The following is an 18,733-nucleotide window of genomic DNA, read 5'->3' as shown; positions in this document are numbered from 1 at the left end:
ACTCCGTGACTCTGACCCACAGCACCCCACGCTCATAAAAACATCAAGAGGTCTTTTCCTTTTCGCTTGGCGAAGTCAACAAGGACAAGGGGAAACAAGAGTTAATTGGCTCTGCGTCCTCTCTCTCTACTTTTACTCCTGTGTTACTCCTGGGGCACTAGTGTTCCTTTCTTCTATCCCTCGCCACCATATCTTTTTAGTGTGGTCTTTTTAAAAAAAATTTAGATCTTCAAGGTACTGTCTGTTATGGTAAATTTAGAAAGTCCCAGACATAGGTAAACAAGAAAGGGAAAATACACCGATATTCCCACCACTTGTTAAGATAACTGGCATATAACTAGTCTGTGACGTTTATTGGCATGAAGAGGTACCAGATCACTGGAAGGGCATTCTGACTCTACGGAAGGCAAATGGAAAATATGTATGCTCGCCCATTGCCTCCCAATTGCCCAGCTTCCTGAGACACCTGCAAAGGGCTTAGCCCTCACTGTGGGCATTGAACTACTGGAGGGTAATTTCATTTGGACGTTAAGTAACTCCTCACGCAAATATTTTGCAGATGGTCTTTTAGCAGATGGTCTGTGAGAGCAGGAATGGGATTATTAATGTTGTACTTACTCAGCTCCTTTTGCTTTCACCAAAACCTTTCGGGCTTCGTCTGCCGCTTTATTTAGCCTGCCCGCATCTGTTCCGTTGTCCTCACAGAGCTGTGTCGGTTTTCGTATCTTGTCAAGTTCACAGGTTAGATTTTGTGATGCTATTGGTAGGTGGATGTCAAGTACACGATTTGCAACCTTCTCTATGTCCTCCGGAGGCACATTTTCCTCTTAAATAAGAAGGTGGGTTTTAGGTCATTGTGTCTCCTTATTCAACACTGAATCTTATAAATACAAGCACAACGAACTCTAAGTCAAATGTACTTGCACTTGATTATGTGTCCCTAGAATAGAGGGATTAGAGTGCCTATGTCCCCATGGATTCTTCTTCATCCTCAGTTTCCCCTTCTCTCTGAATACACACTGCACAAATGATTGTTGGAAAAATGAAAAACTACAGACTTGGAATATTGTGTACGTTCCGCAAAACATCCTCCCAAGAACTATTTAAGCACCGATTCAAAAGCAATTAAAATGTTCAGATGCCTGTCATTAAGATTCAGATAGAGTGGGGGTGCCTCGGTGGGTCAGTTGGCTCCGCATCCAACTATGGCTCAAGTCATGATCTCATGGTTTGTGAGTTTGAGCCCCACGTCAGGCTGTCTGCTGTCAGCACAGAGCCCACTTTGGATCCTCTGTTCCCCTCTCTCTCTGCCCCTCCCCTGCTCACACTCCCTCAAAAATAAATAAAAAGAGAAGATTCAAATACGGTGAATGAGGTATCGGGGAAGCACCAGGTTTGGACTCAACAAAACTCGATTCTAATTCTCCATGACCTTAAAAAGGCACACAATGGTTGCCCATCTCTATAACTGGACACCACCAAAGTCCTATTTTGAGAAGGCGATGTGACAGTACAGGGGAAAGTACCGGATGAATAACATATTGTAAAGAAACTGTTACATGCACCCATGCCCTGCTTTTCAGGACAATAAAATTGGCCTTCCCTGAGAACTGCAGCGGAAGATCGGCCATTAGGGTTCGGGGTGACAGCTCTTTGTGACTCTCTGGCTCCTTACTGAGGCAGAATGCTACATCCCACATGGGGAGTTGGAGCTCTAATCCTCAAGGGGTTTACCATCAAGTGGGGGAATCTAAGTCGTTCCATACAAATACCGATCACATACGAACAGAAGCAATAAATATAAGATGAAATGATATGCGGCCCAGAGGGAGGGGAAAATATTTCAGGAAGAACCTTAAAAAGGCACATAAACTGAGCCTGGAGGACAGCGAGATTATACTCGGGGAAATGTGGGGTGAAGGCAGGGGTCAGAGCATTCTAAATTGAGGGAACCGCCAAAGCCAAAGCTTGGGAGCAATGATCAGATCACTGTTGGCAGGAGAGTGGAGTCTAAATGGGGGTGGGAGGGACCGGAAGTCCCCAAGGGCTGGGAGCAGGACACAGGAGCCTCTCAATGCAAGGCTAAGGAACGTGGACTTTCTTCTGGAGACAGTGGGCACCACAGACAGCTTTTAGCTTTTGAGTGACATGATATAAGTATATATCCTTTTGGCAATCATTTTTGCTTTAGCTGTTTTGTCTAATATAAAAGGAATGTTTTACTTCCTGTCATGCTTTTGGAAAAAAAAAAGCGACAATTTGGTGAATAAATTCAAATCATACTTTAAACAGAATGTACTGTACTCGGCGAGCTGGCTCTTGTAAGAAATAGTATTTCCTTTTATAAAAAAAAGTTCTAGTAAGTGAATTTCGTTGAACCACATATCTGTCATCAAACATTTATTAGCATTTATCATGAGAGCATAAATTCAAAATTTTCATATGGGACTTCATTAATAGGGAATTCAGACCACAAGGAAAATATTAAGAGGGTCAAGAATAGCTAAATAGCGTAGGCACCATGCAATTTAATAATACTTTCATTTGGGTTTTATGGAAAAGAGAGAAGAAATTGGTGAGTGAAGGGTATTGCTTTCCAGTGACCAAGGGTCTTGGGGCCCAGATCAGGGAAGTTTCTTTCATGGAATAGGATTTCTCCCTTTGCCTAATTTTTGTTGTAATAATCTGGACACAGTTTTGTTTTTCATTTCCTTAGCGTAATTAAACTTTTTTAAAAAATTAGAAATGTATTCAGCAGCGATGAGAAATACCAGTGGTAAGGAAGTAGGCTCTATGACCCAGGGAATGAGGTGGAAGGCAGTTGAACTTGCCTTCAGAACCGTCACTGGGGCCCAGAGGTGTATTAGTGCACCATTGTCACACTATGGGTCTGGCAGTTCGGTTTAGTTTTGGTTTTCGTGCCTGGATTGACCCGTGTCTGTAGAAACAGCTAACGCATTCCTCAATCCCACCAGTTCCTGGATCTGTGTCTGGTCGATAGCAATCCATCTAGCTAACTCACAGCAAATTTGTTTTTGAACGATCATCCAGGGGACCATCGCACCCCCATTTATTTTTACTGATTATTTTGATTATTTTCACCGATTATTTGTACTGCCTAATTTTGTTCTTATTTCGAAAATCAGGACTGGAGCTGCTAATCCAATATCTAGAAACACTGAGATGGAAAAAATAATTGGCCACAGGGGTCTCTTACAAATATTAAACAGATGAACAAAGTGGTTGCAAAGATTGTAACAGACATCCCAGTTGTCAGTTAATTCACGTGAGGTGCATTAAATTATTGAATCTGGAAGATGGTGATAGAGAAGAAAGCCTCTTAAGATTAATTCTGTGTAGAGTTGTATCCGAACTGCATTACTTGCAGAGTGCGAGGTTTTAGGTCAATTTTCAGTTGTACCATGCGATTTTTTATCTTCAACTAATAATTCTCTATAGTTTAAAATAATCTCCTAAAAAATAAAATAAAATACACTTCTCCCCAAATAAGGTACAATGAGGGATAAAAATCATAATTATAATAATAATGAGTCACAAATAGTTCCTTTTGGTCAATCACAGAGAACCATTATGAAACTTGGAAAATAGTCCATAACAGATCTAATACGGTCTGTCAGCAGAGAAAATCATGTCAGATTTTCCTAACATTAGGGAATCTGATAGAATCATTACAGTAGACTTTTTTCTTTAACAAAACATATAACTTTAAACACCGAGTTCGTTGCTTGAAATTTTAACTAAATACTAGATTTTTAAAAAATTGTTATTACTAAATTGCTCTTATACAGAGAGCCGTATGTTTTTGGTGCAGAGGTACTATTTTGGGATTATTTTCATTAAGAAATTTTAAATCAAGGAGTACATCATGTTTCCGACTTATGCATTTCATTCCCACTAAATGTAATTTGGAATTGGTTGTGCTATTTGAGTATACATTAAATTAAAAAAAAAAAAAAAGGAAAAGGAAAAGGAAAAGAAACCAAAAACTAGTCCCTATATATATATATATATATATATATATATATATATATATATATTTTATTACCTGACAAAAACTTTTTCAGTTGTTTGATTAAAAGACTCATTTTTTCTTCTTCAGATTCACTTTGGTTTTTCATATTCCTCAGTTTCTCACTCAGCTGTAAGGCATTGCTTTTGGAGACTTCTGCCAGTTTGCTTACATTTTTGAGCTGGAATAAGGAAAGAACAACAAGGGAAAAAATACAACAGTTCCACACATTGTGTAACGTTTAATTACTTAGCTGACCCAAATGAAATTCACTAAAAACAAAATAGAAGTCTAGATAATGAAACAAAAGACTTATTTTAAAGGATTCCTTTTATGGAAACCAATTTGACAATAAATTTCATATATTGAAAAAAAATAAAAAAAAATAAAAGGTGATATTATTTGTTTTCATTATCATGTTTTCTTAATAACGTGAATTTATCTGGTGGCGCCTGGCTGGCTCAGTTGGTAGAGCCCACAACCCTTGATCCTGGGGTTGTGAGTTCAAGCCTCAGGTTGGATGTAGAGGTTACTTACAAAATAAAATCTTGAAAAGAAAAAATAATATGATTTCTCTCTGAAAACATTACTAGTGAGCAACATTATTATTTGAAAACAATATTGACCTAGTACTAATGACTTTGTCTGACACAAATGTAAAACTCAAATGCTGTTTTCATGAGACTTTTGCATTCTATATCATCAGCAAATCACTTAGGACTCCTTTCAGTGGCCATTATGCTTAATAAACTGAGCATTTTCTTTTAGGTAAGTTCAAATAGGTACTCTTCTCAACACTCCTCAAGTTCAAATAACGTACTTTCTTTAAAAGCTAAAAAGAAAGCATTCCTCCTTTTAATAAATGAGTTTGAACTCAGAGCAGGCTACGAAGAAAAATCCCCAACACTCTGTACACTTGGTGGAGAAATGATAGGTCTAAAAGGCTTGCCCCCCAGAAGTGCAAATTCTTAATTATGTGATTTGAGAAAGGTCCTGGGCTTTTCTTGAAATTCCAACAAATTAGAGAAAGAGGAAAAAAAAAACAAAAACAAAAACAAAAAAAAAACAACAGAAGGCAATAGGACAATATCACCAGAAAGCTGAGCTGTACTGAATAAATTAATTGTGACAGAAGTAGGGCTAATTAGGATCAAACACAATTAGGAAAAAAAAAATCTCCCTTTATTTCCCCACAAAAGGAGCCAGCTTAATTTGAGCTGTTGGATTTTTGTGGAAAAGGATTTAATTGCAGTCATTGGCAAATGATGAAAGAGAAAAGAAATATTTCCATGATTAAAAAAGATACGTATCTTCACTTTGTGGAGAGCTATTCCTTAATTCTCTAGAACTTTGAAAACCTTGAAATGGTCAGCTGTTGCTAAGAGAGATCTTCAAAGTTCCCATCACGAGAAAAATATGTAACTATGTGAGGTGTTGGATGTCAATCAGAGTTACTGTGTTAATCGTTTTGCAATATATACATCAAACCATATGTCATACACCTAAAACTAATACAATGTTACGTGTCAATTGTATCTCAATAAAAATAAATAAATAAAATGGTTAGCAGTAAGAAAGAATGCATAGGAGTAAAACGAGAATTCCAGAAATAAATGCTCTGGGTGGGAAAACACCAAAGTATAAAGATGGAATCTGTGTGGATTAGTCGACGCTGTTTTCAGAAAGAAAGAGACTGCTAAATTACTTCACTCTTAAAACATCTCTCTGCAATCCATCTCCTGTCACAATTGACTCCTGAGAATTCTCTTACAATCTTTTCTGGCACTCTTCCCTCTTCTAATCAAGAGGAAAATAGCACACCATTTTATCAACACGAAACCCCTGCCCCAATCCTGTTCAGCTCTCCATGGATGTGCTGATTAAGCCAGATTCTGTTAAAACACACTTCAAGGGCTATCTTTTTTTTTTTTTTTTAATTATTATTTTTTTAATGTTTATTTATTTTTGAGAGAGACAGGCACGAATGGGAGGGTGGCAGAGAGAGAGGGAGACACAGAATCCAAAGCAAGATCCAGGCTCCGAGCTGTCAGCACAGAGCCTGATGCGGGGCTTGAACCCACGAACTGTGAGATCATGACCTGAGCCAAAGATGGACACTTAATTGACTGAGCCACCCAGGTGCCCTCAGGGGCTATCTTTTAAAAGTAAAAGCTGAACACAGGGCTTACATAAACGGAGTGAGATTTCTGTGTTTTTGAGAAGGGGCAGTAAGGTGTCATAGTTTAATTAAGGTGTAATAATTTAAGTAAGGTGTAATAATTACATTAAACAATTGAAGATTATTTTAACCACCAGGATGCAGCACCAGGATTTGTATTTGTTAGTTCACTGCTGTGTTCCCAACACCTAGATAAATGTCTCGCACATAATAGGTACTCAGTGAACATTTGTTAAAGAATGATGAACAGCATATAAGTGAAAACTATATAGCAATGCAGAATTAGACTATGTAAATACAAATTTTCGACATTTAGGATGTGCAGGGATGTCCTCCGGCTTGGCTCATCGGAGGCTTGTTCCAGAACTTGGGATTCCGGAGCGTGTGGAGCAAGGGCTTAGGGTCAGCTGGGGCTCAGGTTCATGCAGGTGAGGCTCAAGAAGGAGACTGTTGTTCTGTGTGTGTGTGTGTGTGTGTGTGTGTGTGTGTGCATGTGCAAGCGCACGTGTATGTGTGTGTATGCACACTCATCTCACGCACACACACGCACACACACACACACACAGCTTAGCCTTGGCTCTCAGTCCATTCTCAGGTTTGCTCCTCTGTCCTTCTGTCGATTCTGAGACCCAGAAGTAATTGTGTTCACTTCCTTTTTTGTGTTTTTCACGAGCTGGTGTCTGTTGCTTACAAACAGGAATGCTAACTGGTATAATATTTAACTTATATTGTAAAAAAAATTCAGCTCTTTGATTTTTCTCTTCATCAAAGGCTCTATGTATATCGTCAAAAACGGACGAAATGAGGCCACACATCGTCATCTTGTTTACAAGATGAATCCAATGTACTCACAGAATACCTAAAATTGCATTCATCACTTCAAGATGAACATAATGCATTCACAAAAAGAAACCTAAAGAAAACTAAGCAATTAAATATTACTCTCATTTACCAACACGACTGGAAAAATAAATGAAAACATTTAAAATTATTAGAGACTCAATTATCAGGTACTTACATATTAAAACGATTGCATCATATCTCTCAACATGGGAAGGAGTACGAGGCCCAAGGGTGTATTCCTATTAAAATATTTTTGGGGACACCTGGGTGGCTCAGTCGGTTAAGCGTCTGACTTTGGCTCAAGTCATAATCTCACAGTCCATGAGCTCGAGCCCCGCGTTTGGCTCTGTGCCGACAGCTCAGAGCCTGGAGCCTGCTTTGGATTCTGTGTCTCCCTCTCTCTCTGCCCCTCCCCCACTCACACACACACACTCTCTCTCAAGAATAAGTAAACATTAAAAAAAAAGTTTTTAAATAAAGTAAAATATTTTCTAAAATTAAATTCCAGGGCTGCCTGGGTGTCTCGGTTGGTTAAGTGTCAGACTCTTGATCTCGGCTCAGGTCATGATCTTGCAGACTGTGAGACTGAGTCCCACGTCGGGCTCTGTGCTGACAGTAAGGAGCCAGCTTGGGACTCACTCTCTCTCTTCTCTCTCTGCCCCTCCCCTGCTTGTGTGCTCTCTCAAATAAACAAACATTTAAAAAAGGGTTTCAAATGAACCTCGAACATTGAAATTTGCATATTTAGTAGAATTTCAAATATACCCTTGAATTTATAAAATTTTTTCTTTACCTTGAGGGATCTATAGTTTTCAAAACTTTAAGGCTAGAAGTCTTCACATTTCTATGTAGTATTTGCTATAAAAGAGAAGATTCCACACAGGTCTATGTCCTACAAGCACACAATATACACACATACATAAAAAATATATTTACACATGTACAGATAATACATATATAATAGAAAATACATCAATATTCACACGTACTTCTAAATGTACGTTTACATCCACACTCACCTGTCTTTTTAATCCTATCTTTCCAAGCATATGAACACCTAATATTTAGAAGCTGTCCTTTCCCTTAAATGGCAGTTTTAAAAATTTCAAACAGTTTGCTTTTCTCTTTTGACTGCTACAGCTTTACAAGTAGAACAAGAGAAGACATATTTACCTGATTCTTCCAACCTTGAACCTGGTCGCTCAAATTATGAATCACAGACTCTGCTTCCTGAGCTTGCTGGAGGGCATGGCCGGAGAGGGTCCGGGAGCCACGGCAGCTGGGGTCCCCACAGGACGGAAGCACGCACGGCATATCCCCTGGTACCCCACACACCTCACAGGAGAAATGATTTATGTTGAAAAGCAACACATTAGCAGAGTTTTTTCTAATGCCACTGGGTCACTGAGGCAAAGCACTGCTCTATGCATATGTATTTCTTCAGCAGTGGTTCATGGATACAACCCAGTAAATGTTTCTAGGTACCTAAATATCTGACTCTTTTGTTATCAGCATTGTGTCAATCAATGCCATTTTTACGCTGAGAGTTTTGGGGGAAAACAGTCAAATATCTAGCATTTCTCACTAATTTCATTTTTTTTTAATAAAAATTACCTTTTACTTATAGTAGAGTGGGAGGAGGAAATGATCATAATCTGTACCATTGTGGAAATAGCAAATAATATAAGTAAACATAAAACACTAAAATCAAGCCACAGTCTTACTCTGAATTTTCTCAAACTTTGACCTAGGATATAAAAAGTAAAATATAAATAAATGTATTTATATTGTTTCTATCTTATAGAACAGAGCGTATATATGTTATTTATATTTACACACTTGTAAAACATAAATAAGAAAATAAAATGTAAGACGGGGACATACAACTGAAGAGATCTGTATACCAAGTAGAAACTACAAACACTTTTACGACACCATCATGAATATTTACCTTTTCAACCAGTATTTGGATATCCGGGACTGTAATCTGCTTTAATTTTTCCAATGACAAGTTTTCTTTTGAGCTTAGCGTATCAAACATGCTATGTAAGTCATTCCTGGTTTTTTCAGAGTTTTTTATGATAGAAGTGGTTTCAGTAATTTTCTTTTCAGCAGATGATGACCTCTGATAATGCTTCTTGATAGTCTCTGAGGGATCTATATTAATGCAAATTGAGGTCAGATAAATTTTGCAAAGACAAATGCAATTATATGCTGGTTATCAAGACCGTCCTTCCACAGTTTGACCATGGGCTTGGTCTCAAAGGTCAATACAAAAATTTGCCATCCTCTTCCTTGAATTTCCACCCAATGGGGAAGGATAAGAGATAGTGAAACAGATATCCATGGAATAGGTACACAGCACTGAGGTTGATCTTGCAGACATGGATGTGAGTGTTGGCTTTACCCTTTACCGGTCTGAGTCTGTCCTGGAGCAAATCAGTCAACTGCTTAGATTGTGTTTGTTTGATGGTAATTTGTGAGGATTAAGTGAAATAATACCAGAACACTCCGTCAAGTATTCCGCAAATGTATTAGCTATGTATTAATCAGTACCTAACCCTGACATGAGAAACCAACCCGGTTTACCTAACCATATGGAACAGGAGTTGCCGAATTTGTCCCGGAAAGGGCCAGGGAATAAATGTTTTAGGCTTGCTGGCCACCGCGTGTCTGTCACAACTTTTCACCTCTGCCACTGTAGAGTGAAACGGCCACAAGCAATAGGTCAACAAACAGGTGAGTCTGTCTCCTAACGAAACTTCACTTTGACCCCTGACGTTGAGGCCGATGGCAACGGCTCTCGTGGTGGAGTCCTTTCTACGTGCCTGCACTTCCTGTCAGTGTTCTTTCTTCCTCTTCACAGAACACTGTGAGGTCGCACTGGTGTGATCCCCGCCCCCCCCATGTTACAAGTGAGAAGATGAGGCTCTGATGAGGTAAGTTGTCTGAGGTCTCGCTGACAGTAAGAGAGAACGTCAGGATGTGAAGCCAGGTGGTTTGATTCCAGAAACTATGTTCTTAAGCACGTCCCTGTATTTTCCATACTTACCGTAAAATACAAATTCATGAAAGGGATATGGTACGTTTTACTGCAAATGACAGTGTAGCAGGACTTGAAATTATAACTCTTTATTTTAGGAACGTTGAAGGGCAGGGTCCTGATCTTGACCCCCTACACAACCATAATTTGGGCATGAGACAACCACACCTTCCTATTGCTTGAGATGCTTTTCTGCCTTTATTTCTCTGGCAAACTTTATCTTCATTTGTGAACTCCAAGTCAGAGGTCGCCTACTTCCCAGAGCCTTTCCCAGTAAACCCAGGGAGAATTAATTCTGTTCCTCCCTGCTCTGTTCCCAGCGTGGCTTGAAGATGCTGTAATACAGTCTTGTCGCTGTTTGGGGCTGCTTCCATGCCTGTCCTCCCCACTAGACCGGAGTAACTCAGGGCAAGAACTCGCCCTTCTCCCTGCCCCATCTCTACTGCCCTGCACACGGTCAGGTGTCCCGAGGAAGCTTCAGGAATTGCTGCTGGATTGTGAGCTTGAGAGGATTAACCTGGGGGCAGTGTTCTCCTATTTGGCTCTGGTGACCGCGGAGGCATTTTCTTTTTGAAATTGTACTGAAATAGAGCTCAGGGTGATTTTGCTACATTTCAAAACATTCTGGGAAGGGTCTAGAAGTTTCATAAAATTGCCAGGAGTCCACAGTAGAAAAAAGGTCCAGACCGCCTTTATCTGGCATGTTCCGGACAGAGGCCGCTCCGCTGGCCGGGTCCTGGGCAGGTGACCACAAGGCACAGAGCCCTGACTCTGGGGGACACTGGGAGGGGCTGAGCAGGCTTCAGTTTCCCCTGAGATGGACACTGTCCTCACAGCCTAATCTACACTCTCTCTCTGTGTCTGCGTGTGGATTCCTAGATGCCGGTCCAGATCTTTCGTGCCATCAACGGTTCTGAGGTGGCAATCTGGATGGCGACAGTTGAAATGTCCTTTCTCTGAGTCTCACGGTTTTTCCTTTGACTCTGAGGGAAGAGCCAAGGCTTTCTGGGCATCACTGATGTCTGTGGAGGGACAAGTTGGTTTTGGAACATCAGGGTCTAGTTCTAAAGCTGGCACCCCCTCCACTCTGGGGGCAGCCTCTGGGAACTCCCACAGGGCTCAGGCTTGAGGTGCTGGGGCTTGGTCTGCTTGCTTTGCAACAGGGTGAGATGATCGCGAGTTGCCTGCCTTCCACAACAGCTTTCCTGAGTTGGGAAATTCCGCCCCCCCCCCCCCCCCCCAACGCACGCCCTCGCCAGAGTGTACGTGTCCCAGCAATCCACTGATGCATTTTCAATCCTTTCAGTGGGCACCTTCTTCCAGATAGGAATCAGACCAAATCCCTTACTCTTTAGAGAGTTTATTGAGCACCATCCCTAGTTACTTCACTAAATTTCGACCTTCCATGAGGGTCATGATTCTCTTTAAGGTGGAGATCAGACGAAAACCTGGAGCATGCACGCAGGGTAAGGAGACACTCCCGACGACTTTGCCTTAAGACGTGCTTCGTGCACATTTTCTCTTTGCCTCTCCATTAGGTGGGTTAGGGGAGCGGACGTTCAGGGCTGCCTCTCCCGGTAGTGACAAGTTATCTGTTTCTAGATGTAAAACGGGGATCTCATCAGAGATCAGGACATGAACTAATCCAAGTTTTGCTTTTGTGTTCCATTTTGCCTCCAAGTCAATCTTGGCTCCGGCGTGGTTCCCGTTCATTTTAACAGCATAAGATGAATTAAGGGCTTTTAGTACATTACAAGACTCCAAATCTCTACAAAGGTCTTACGAGAAACGTTCGCTGAAGTCCTTTTGGCCTCATATGCCTTTGCCTTTCTGGTTGCTGGAAATGGAGTATCACACATTGCTAGCTCTACTCATTATTTTCAGCAAATGCCACCCAAGCTCTGCCAGGTTTACAAAGTCAAAATACTCATTTGCAAATAATACCTTTAATGGGTGTGTTTTCACGTCCTAAAGTGCTCAGACACTATGGCAATGAGCACAGGGTGATTCACTAATGGAATGCACTATGGATTTCATCAACCTTTGTCCATAAACGTTGATGTGCATTTTCTCTCTTACCCATGATGTTTGCAGTATGGGCCCGGGAGCGCAAATCAATTTCTTTCCGAAGATCTTCAAGTAAGAGGTCCGCCTCCTTCTTCATTCTTACCATTGTTTCTTCCAGATCTTGAAATTCATGTACTGCTTTCAGTTGCAGACTTAGCTGCATGATTTGTTCCCTAGAGGCAAAATGAGAGTAAACGTAGCAAAGCTTATGTTACTTTTGATAGATCAGCGAAAAGCACCTAAAAATTGCCCTCATTATTAGGTAGCCTCATGGTTAGAATGCATCCCTCTTCCCTGATGTGTTGTTTGACAGCTTATAGCTCTGTTTATGGTTTACCTCTTTGTTGCCAATTCAGCTGCCTGGACTGTTTCAGCACTCACTCAAAGTAAGATCAGCATACAAGGTCTAGTAGAACAAAGGCTTTGAATCTTTCAATTTCAACTGTTTATACTCTTTCTGCCTCCCTTCGCTTTGGGTTTTCAAAAACAGGAATTCAGACATGGTTCATTTAAATCAATGAGATCCAATCTACATTCAGTTTTCAACACAGAAGTCCTCACCCCGCCTGTGGTAAAAACCAGTTCTTTCTTTAGAATAAATCTTGCTTGCAGCCAGGTTCCTTCTAGTACCACTTCTGTACAAGGTCTCAACTTTTTTTTTTACATTTATTTATTTGTTTTGAGGGGGGCGTGCAGAGAGAGAGAGGGGAGAGAGAGAGACAGAGAGACAGAGAGAGAGAATCCCAAGCAGGCTCTGTGCTGTCAATGCAGAGCCCAATGTGGGGCTCAAACTCCTGAGCTGTGAGATCATGACTGAGCTGACATCAAGACTCTATGCTTAACTGACTAAGCCACCCAGGTGCCCAAAGGTCTTAATTTTTAATTCCCATGAGTGACAAGGAGGTTTCCTTGTTGTGAGTACCCTCGGTACATTCATTCTCCTCACCTTCTTCTCAATAGCACACATCTTGGTTCCATTTCAATTGACGGGGTTCAGCACCCACAGTGGGTTCAAGTGAATAATTGCTACACATCCCTCGTGATCAGGACATTCAGTGCAAATCTTGAAAAGCACAGTTGAGGAAAATTACAATATGAATCCACGGTGCTAATTTATCTCCGTGGAAGTGCCAAGCATTAGCTAACGTTTCCGAGCATTTTCTGCTCTAACTCTCCCTTCTAATTTACAGACTTTTCCTTTGGGGGCCAACTGTCAGGACTACAATTCACCAGGCTAATAATAATAATAATAATAACAACAATAACAACAGTGCAAATACAATGTAGTTACTGTTACTATAATTAGTACTCTTGAAGCACTTATAATGCATCAGACATCGAGCTAAGTGGCTTGTCTGAGTAATTCTCACAAGAAACCTTGAAATAGAGACTGTATCCCCTTTTTGTTGATGAAGAAACAGAAGGTTGGAAAAGCTAAATAACTTGTCCACGGCCACACAGCAGTAAGTGATTTCAGTCATGGGATCTATACCCATGACGCCCTGGGTTCCCTGTCCTCCCCTCCCCCTTCCTTTGCAATTTGCCCAGCCGACCTCTGCTGTAGAACTAAACCCAGCCTGGAGAACATCAGCTGGGAGAGGGTGGCCTCTGCTGTCGGGGGTCCCTCCGCGAGGCAATGGCCAATGAAGTACAAAGAGGTGGAAGGATGGAGAAGGAAACGTATGTCTTTTTCTGAAGAAATCACGGAAGGCGTCCAGGAGGAGGTGGTGTTTTGGTGGTTGCTAACGAGGAATAGGAGCTCAGCAGGCGGAGCAGGAGAGGGCAGGCATGCTGGTTTCTGGCAGAAGCGGCCCAATGCTCACTGATTTCCTCATCACTCCAGGCCTGGCCCTGGGACTCCTGCTTCTCTTGCTCTCTTCTGCTCTACGGGGTGGGGGGGGAGGGCGGGGAGGGGGATTCTTGTAGTCTCTGTTCAGCATGTGCACTGTGGATTGGCTCATTCTGCTTTCTCAGTTCCACTTCGTTTGCCATTTGCTATAACCACAAACCGGTGGTCCGTGGGCAAAGCACATTCTCAAGACACATTTATTTGGCCTATATGGTACTTTTTATTATGATTATTATTTAATGTTTATTTATTTTTGAGACAGAGCGTGAGCAGGGGAGGGGCAGAGATAGAGAGGGAGACACAGAATCTGAAACAGGCTCCAGGCTCTGAGCTGTCAGCACAGAGCCCGACGCGGGGCTCGAACTCACGGACTGTGAGATCATGACCTGAGCCGAAGTCGGACACTTAACCGACTGAGCCAACCAGGTGCCCCTATACGGTGCGTTTTAAAAGCACTGTTGGGTGAGCTGGCTATATTTTAAAGTGGGTACATGCCCATAAAAATCTGGATGTCTGACATCTCTTGAAAAGTGGGAAGATCTGGGGACCCAGGGCCCTAATCCCGTGGGACAACGGTCCTTACAAGACTCTGGATGTGCCGGTTCTCACCTGCCAGCTTGACCTGGCCACGTGACTTCCCTGGGCCCCTTAGCTGCATGGCCCTTCCTCTGAACTGTCTGGGGGGACTGTATCTTCTTCCTTCTGCAACTTTGTTTTGAGAGAGAGAGTGCACATGCACATGCGCGTGTGTGAGTGGGGGAGGGGCAGAGAGAGAGGGAGAGCAAAACTCCTGCAAACCCTGAGCAAGTTCCACACTGTCAGCACAGAGCCGGACGTGGAGCGGAGCTCAATCCCACAAATGGTGAGATCGGTGAGATCGTGACCTGAGCTAGATACTTAACAGACGGAGCCACCCAGGCGCCTGCCCTCTTCCCTGTGTTAACTTTTAAGCAATTACCATCTACTTCTGGGATTTGTGCCTGGTGATAATGAATGGCCTTTTACTTCCACCTGTGTTTTATATAACACAAAACTCTTCAGCTTCAACTCTTCCTCAATCCAGGACCTTCTGTGGGGGGCGGGGGATAGTTTGCTATATAAGCACAATCCTTTTGGTTTCTTAGTAGACTATATGCTCAGGAAAGGGCGGAAACTATATCCAATGCCTCCCGGTTTTGCCCAGAGCACTTGGCAAACTTTTTTCTGCAAAGGTCCAGATAGTAAACATTTTAAGCCTTGGGGGCCATTCGTCTCTGTCACAACTACTCTACTCTGCCATGGTCCTGGGAAAGCAGCCACAGAGGATATGGCGACAAATGGACTCGGGTGCGTTCCAGTGAAACTTCATTTACACACCTAGGGGATATGTCGGATTTTGCCTGCGGTTTGCTGACCCCTGGCCCATAATTTCCGGAAATGTTTGACGAATGAAAAAAAGGAATCAACGACATCTAATAAAAATGACTATGCATTTGGAGGAAATTGTCATACTTATTACAGGACTTTGCGCTAATGTGGGCGTTTCTCAACAACTGAAGAATTTGGGAAGATTTAGCAAATCTTCCCATGTGCATGACTGAAAAAAATATATTTGTGTTATAAACTACCCTATTGCCAATTTTGCATCTTTCAGCTCTGCTGGGTTTGGGCTTTCCCAAAGTAAGCTCTTAATGATTGCCTTTTTTGTTATAATCAATGGCATCTGGAAAGATCACGTGTAATCCTAACTAGGTAAGGAAGAGACAGACAGCCATGATCGCCAGCCTGGTTATTAACTGAATTATTTCCCTAGCGTCCGCATAGGTATGTTTCTCAGCTGAAAGCTGTTAAAGTTCAAAAGGAGTTCAGGTAAATCGGGAACTTGGCTATCTCTTGCTTATGCACAAATCTTACCGAACGGAGTCTTGATAATCCTTGGCTTTTAAGAATTCCCAAGATGAGAAAACAGGATGTTTTAAAATCCTTTCTATTTCAGACATGTTCTCTCTGAGGCCTTTGAAGTCGGCCTCACAGACAAGCAGGGTCTCTGTTTTATCTTCCGTGTTAGCAGCCAGCCCAATTAACCCTTGCACTGCTTTGGAGAGGGAAGAGGCAGCACGGTCCCACTGATCAAAGCACCGGTGACACGGAAGACAGGCAGGGAATTCCTGGCCGTGACCCCGGGCACAGCGATCGCAGCGAGGGCCGCTCACACCCTCCCGACAACGGCACATGCCTGTGTTTTGGTCACAGACGGGCTTCTGGGTACCTTCTGTGTTGCAGTCACATGCTAAAACACAAGAGAGAAGGAGCAGAGAATGTCAGTCCCTTGACCTTTTGTTTAGGACTAGCTCAAGAATAAAGTACACTCCTCTCTCCCGAGAATGTCCCCAGTTCCCATTTCTTTTATTTATTTATTTAGAGAGAGCACGCACGCATGTACGAGTGGGGAGAGGGGCAGAGAGAGAGAGAGAGAGAGAGAGAGAGAGAGAATCCCAAGCAGGCTCTGTGCTATCTGCACAGAGCCTGACCTGGGGCTCGATCCCATGAACCTTGAGATCATGACCTGAGCTGAAATCAAGAGTCAGACGCTTAACTGATTGAACCACCCAGGCACGCCCCTCCCCACTCCACCCCCATGCCCATTTCTGAGGTGAACATTTAAAATTGTTATAATTATAGAGACCCAGGCAATGGTCATTAAATACAGCATCCCTCTTTCCATTCCACTAACAAACCAGTTCGTGGTTTCTTTTCTTTCCTTTTCTTTTCTTTTCTTTTCTTTTCTTTTCTTTTCTTTTCTTTTCTTTTTTCTTTTCTTTTCTTCTCTTTTCTTTTCTTTTCAAGTTTATTTACTTTTGACAAAGAGAGAGACAGTGTGAGCATGAGCTATGGAGGGGCAGAGAGAGAGGGAGACACAGAATCCAAAGCAGGCTCCAGGCTCCAAGCCATCAGCACAGAGCCTGATGTAGGGCTCGAACGAGCCGTGAGACCATGACCTGGGCTGAAGTTGGATGCTTAACCGACTGAGCCACCCAGGCACCCCTAGTTCGTTGTTTCTATCTGGAAAATCTCAGGGACCATCTTTACTGTGCAAGGGTTCATGTTCGGGCTTCTTTACCAATTCGGGTAACATGGATCTACTGGTGGTTGACACATACTCCCCCACAGGTGGCTCAGGCATGTCAGAGACTCTCTCAGAATTCTCCTGACCACCCTTTGTCTTAGTAAAACCCAGCCTGGGTGTGTGGACCCATGCTGTTTTCCATTCTATAAGGCAAATTAGTCCATTCTCAAAAAAGGGGGGAAATTGCTCGTTCGGATTCACCCAAAGCAGTTGAAAACTTATGTCTGCACAAAAACCTGCAGACAGGTGTTTACAGAAGTTTTGTTTATAATTGCCCAAACTTGGAAGCAACCAAGATGTCCTGCAGTAGGTGAGTAGATAAATGAACCATGGCGTAAGGGATATTTTTCAGGGCTAAAAAGACATGAGCGCATCCAGCCATGAAAAGACACGGAGGGACCTTAAATGCATCATATTACCTAGTGGAGTAGATCAATCTGAAAAGGCTACATATAGTAGGATGCTGACTACCAGACATTCTGGAAAAGGCAAAACTATGGAGATAGTAAAAAGACGAGTGGTTGGCATGAGCTGTGGGAAGAGGGGTGGAGAGAGCAGAACGGGTGGAGGGCAGAGGTTTTTAGGGCAGTGAAAATATTCCATGTGATACCATAATGGTGGATACACATCCTTATACATTTGTCCAAAGGCACAGGATGGAAAATACCAAGAGTGAACCGTAAAGTGAACTATGGACTTTGGTGGTTATGGTTTGTAGTTTCATCAGTTGTGACAAATGTGTCACTGTCTTGGGGATGTTGATAATGGGGAAGGCCATGCATGGAGGGGTGGTGGGGACATACGGGAAATCTCTGTACCTTCCTCTCAATTTTGGCATGAACCTAAAACTGCTCTCAAAAAAACAAAGTCCTTTTAGAAAGGGAAAAATTAATTTTGTCTTAGTTAAAAAAAAAAACCCACAAAAACCAAAACTAATGCCGCACGTACTTCATTTGAGTAGGTTTCTGATAAAGGCGGAGGATGGAGGAGGGACAGAGCTACGGAAGTTACAGCCATTTCCAAAAGGCCAGGGAATCACTAGCCTGACTGCGAGGAACAAGTGATTTTAAAATGCATTTTTGGGGCACCTGGGTGGCTCAGTAGGTCAAGCATCGGCCTCTCGGTTTTCGGCTCGCGATCTCACGGTTCGTGAGTTCGAGCCCCACATGGGGCTCTGTGCTGGCAGCACGGAGCTTGCTTGGAATTCTCTCTCTCTCTGCCTCTCCCTTGCTCACTCTCTCTGTCTCTCAAAAAAATAGATAAATACACTGGAAAAATAAAAATAGTTTTAAAATTTTACAAAATGCATTTTACAGCCTTAGTAAAAATGTCAATGACAAATAAAAGCTGATTAACATGCTAGGCTCCTTAACTAGATACCATCTGTCCAGCACATTCACTTTGGCCTCAGCAGGAACCCCCTCGGGGGCAACACTAGGTCAACTTCACCAGCTGGAGGCCCAAGTTCCTCTTATAAACTACCCTTCCCCAGGAGCGTCAGGGGGGTCTGTGGCCTGAGCTGATCATTTGCAAAGTTTTCTCTATAAAAGATGAAATCTTTTCAGAAAATAAGATTATTGAAATATTAGAGGGGCACAGAGGAAGAGGCTTAGACG

The 18,733-nt window shown here is 42.4% G+C and overlaps 1 protein-coding gene and 1 long non-coding RNA gene across 6 annotated transcripts in view; one reads left to right on the top strand and one right to left on the bottom strand.

The window, feature by feature from the left end:
• Window positions 1-12,228, top strand: part of LOC123606286 — a 45,947-nt gene extending 33,719 nt beyond the window's left edge. The window contains exons 3-4 of one of the 2 annotated variants that reach the window (XR_006716215.1): window positions 9,919-9,991; window positions 11,525-12,228. This is a non-coding gene — a long non-coding RNA (uncharacterized LOC123606286). Of the gene's footprint in view, window positions 1-9,918 lie in introns of both variants that reach the window. The other variant, XR_006716214.1, reaches the window with a different exon arrangement.
• The window catches only part of LAMB4 (laminin subunit beta 4), a 110,556-nt gene that overhangs the window by 12,962 nt on the left and 78,861 nt on the right, over window positions 1-18,733 (bottom strand). For 2 of the 4 annotated variants that reach the window (XM_045494431.1, XM_045494430.1), the window contains 6 exons: window positions 15,905-16,280; window positions 12,175-12,335; window positions 9,004-9,209; window positions 8,226-8,387; window positions 4,067-4,211; window positions 619-826 (listed from right to left, as the gene is read on the bottom strand). In XM_045494431.1, the coding sequence (XP_045350387.1) occupies window positions 619-826; window positions 4,067-4,211; window positions 8,226-8,387; window positions 9,004-9,209; window positions 12,175-12,335; window positions 15,905-16,280 (1,258 nt within the window). Of the gene's footprint in view, window positions 1-618; window positions 827-4,066; window positions 4,212-7,727; window positions 7,911-8,225; window positions 8,388-9,003; window positions 9,210-12,174; window positions 12,336-15,904; window positions 16,281-18,733 lie in introns of those variants that run through there. The other 2 variants (XM_045494433.1, XM_045494434.1) reach the window with 2 other exon arrangements.

Source organism: Leopardus geoffroyi, chromosome A2 (assembly GCF_018350155.1).
Source record: "Leopardus geoffroyi isolate Oge1 chromosome A2, O.geoffroyi_Oge1_pat1.0, whole genome shotgun sequence".
NCBI lineage: Eukaryota > Metazoa > Chordata > Mammalia > Carnivora > Felidae > Leopardus > Leopardus geoffroyi.
This window is presented reverse-complemented; position numbering and strand designations above follow the sequence as displayed.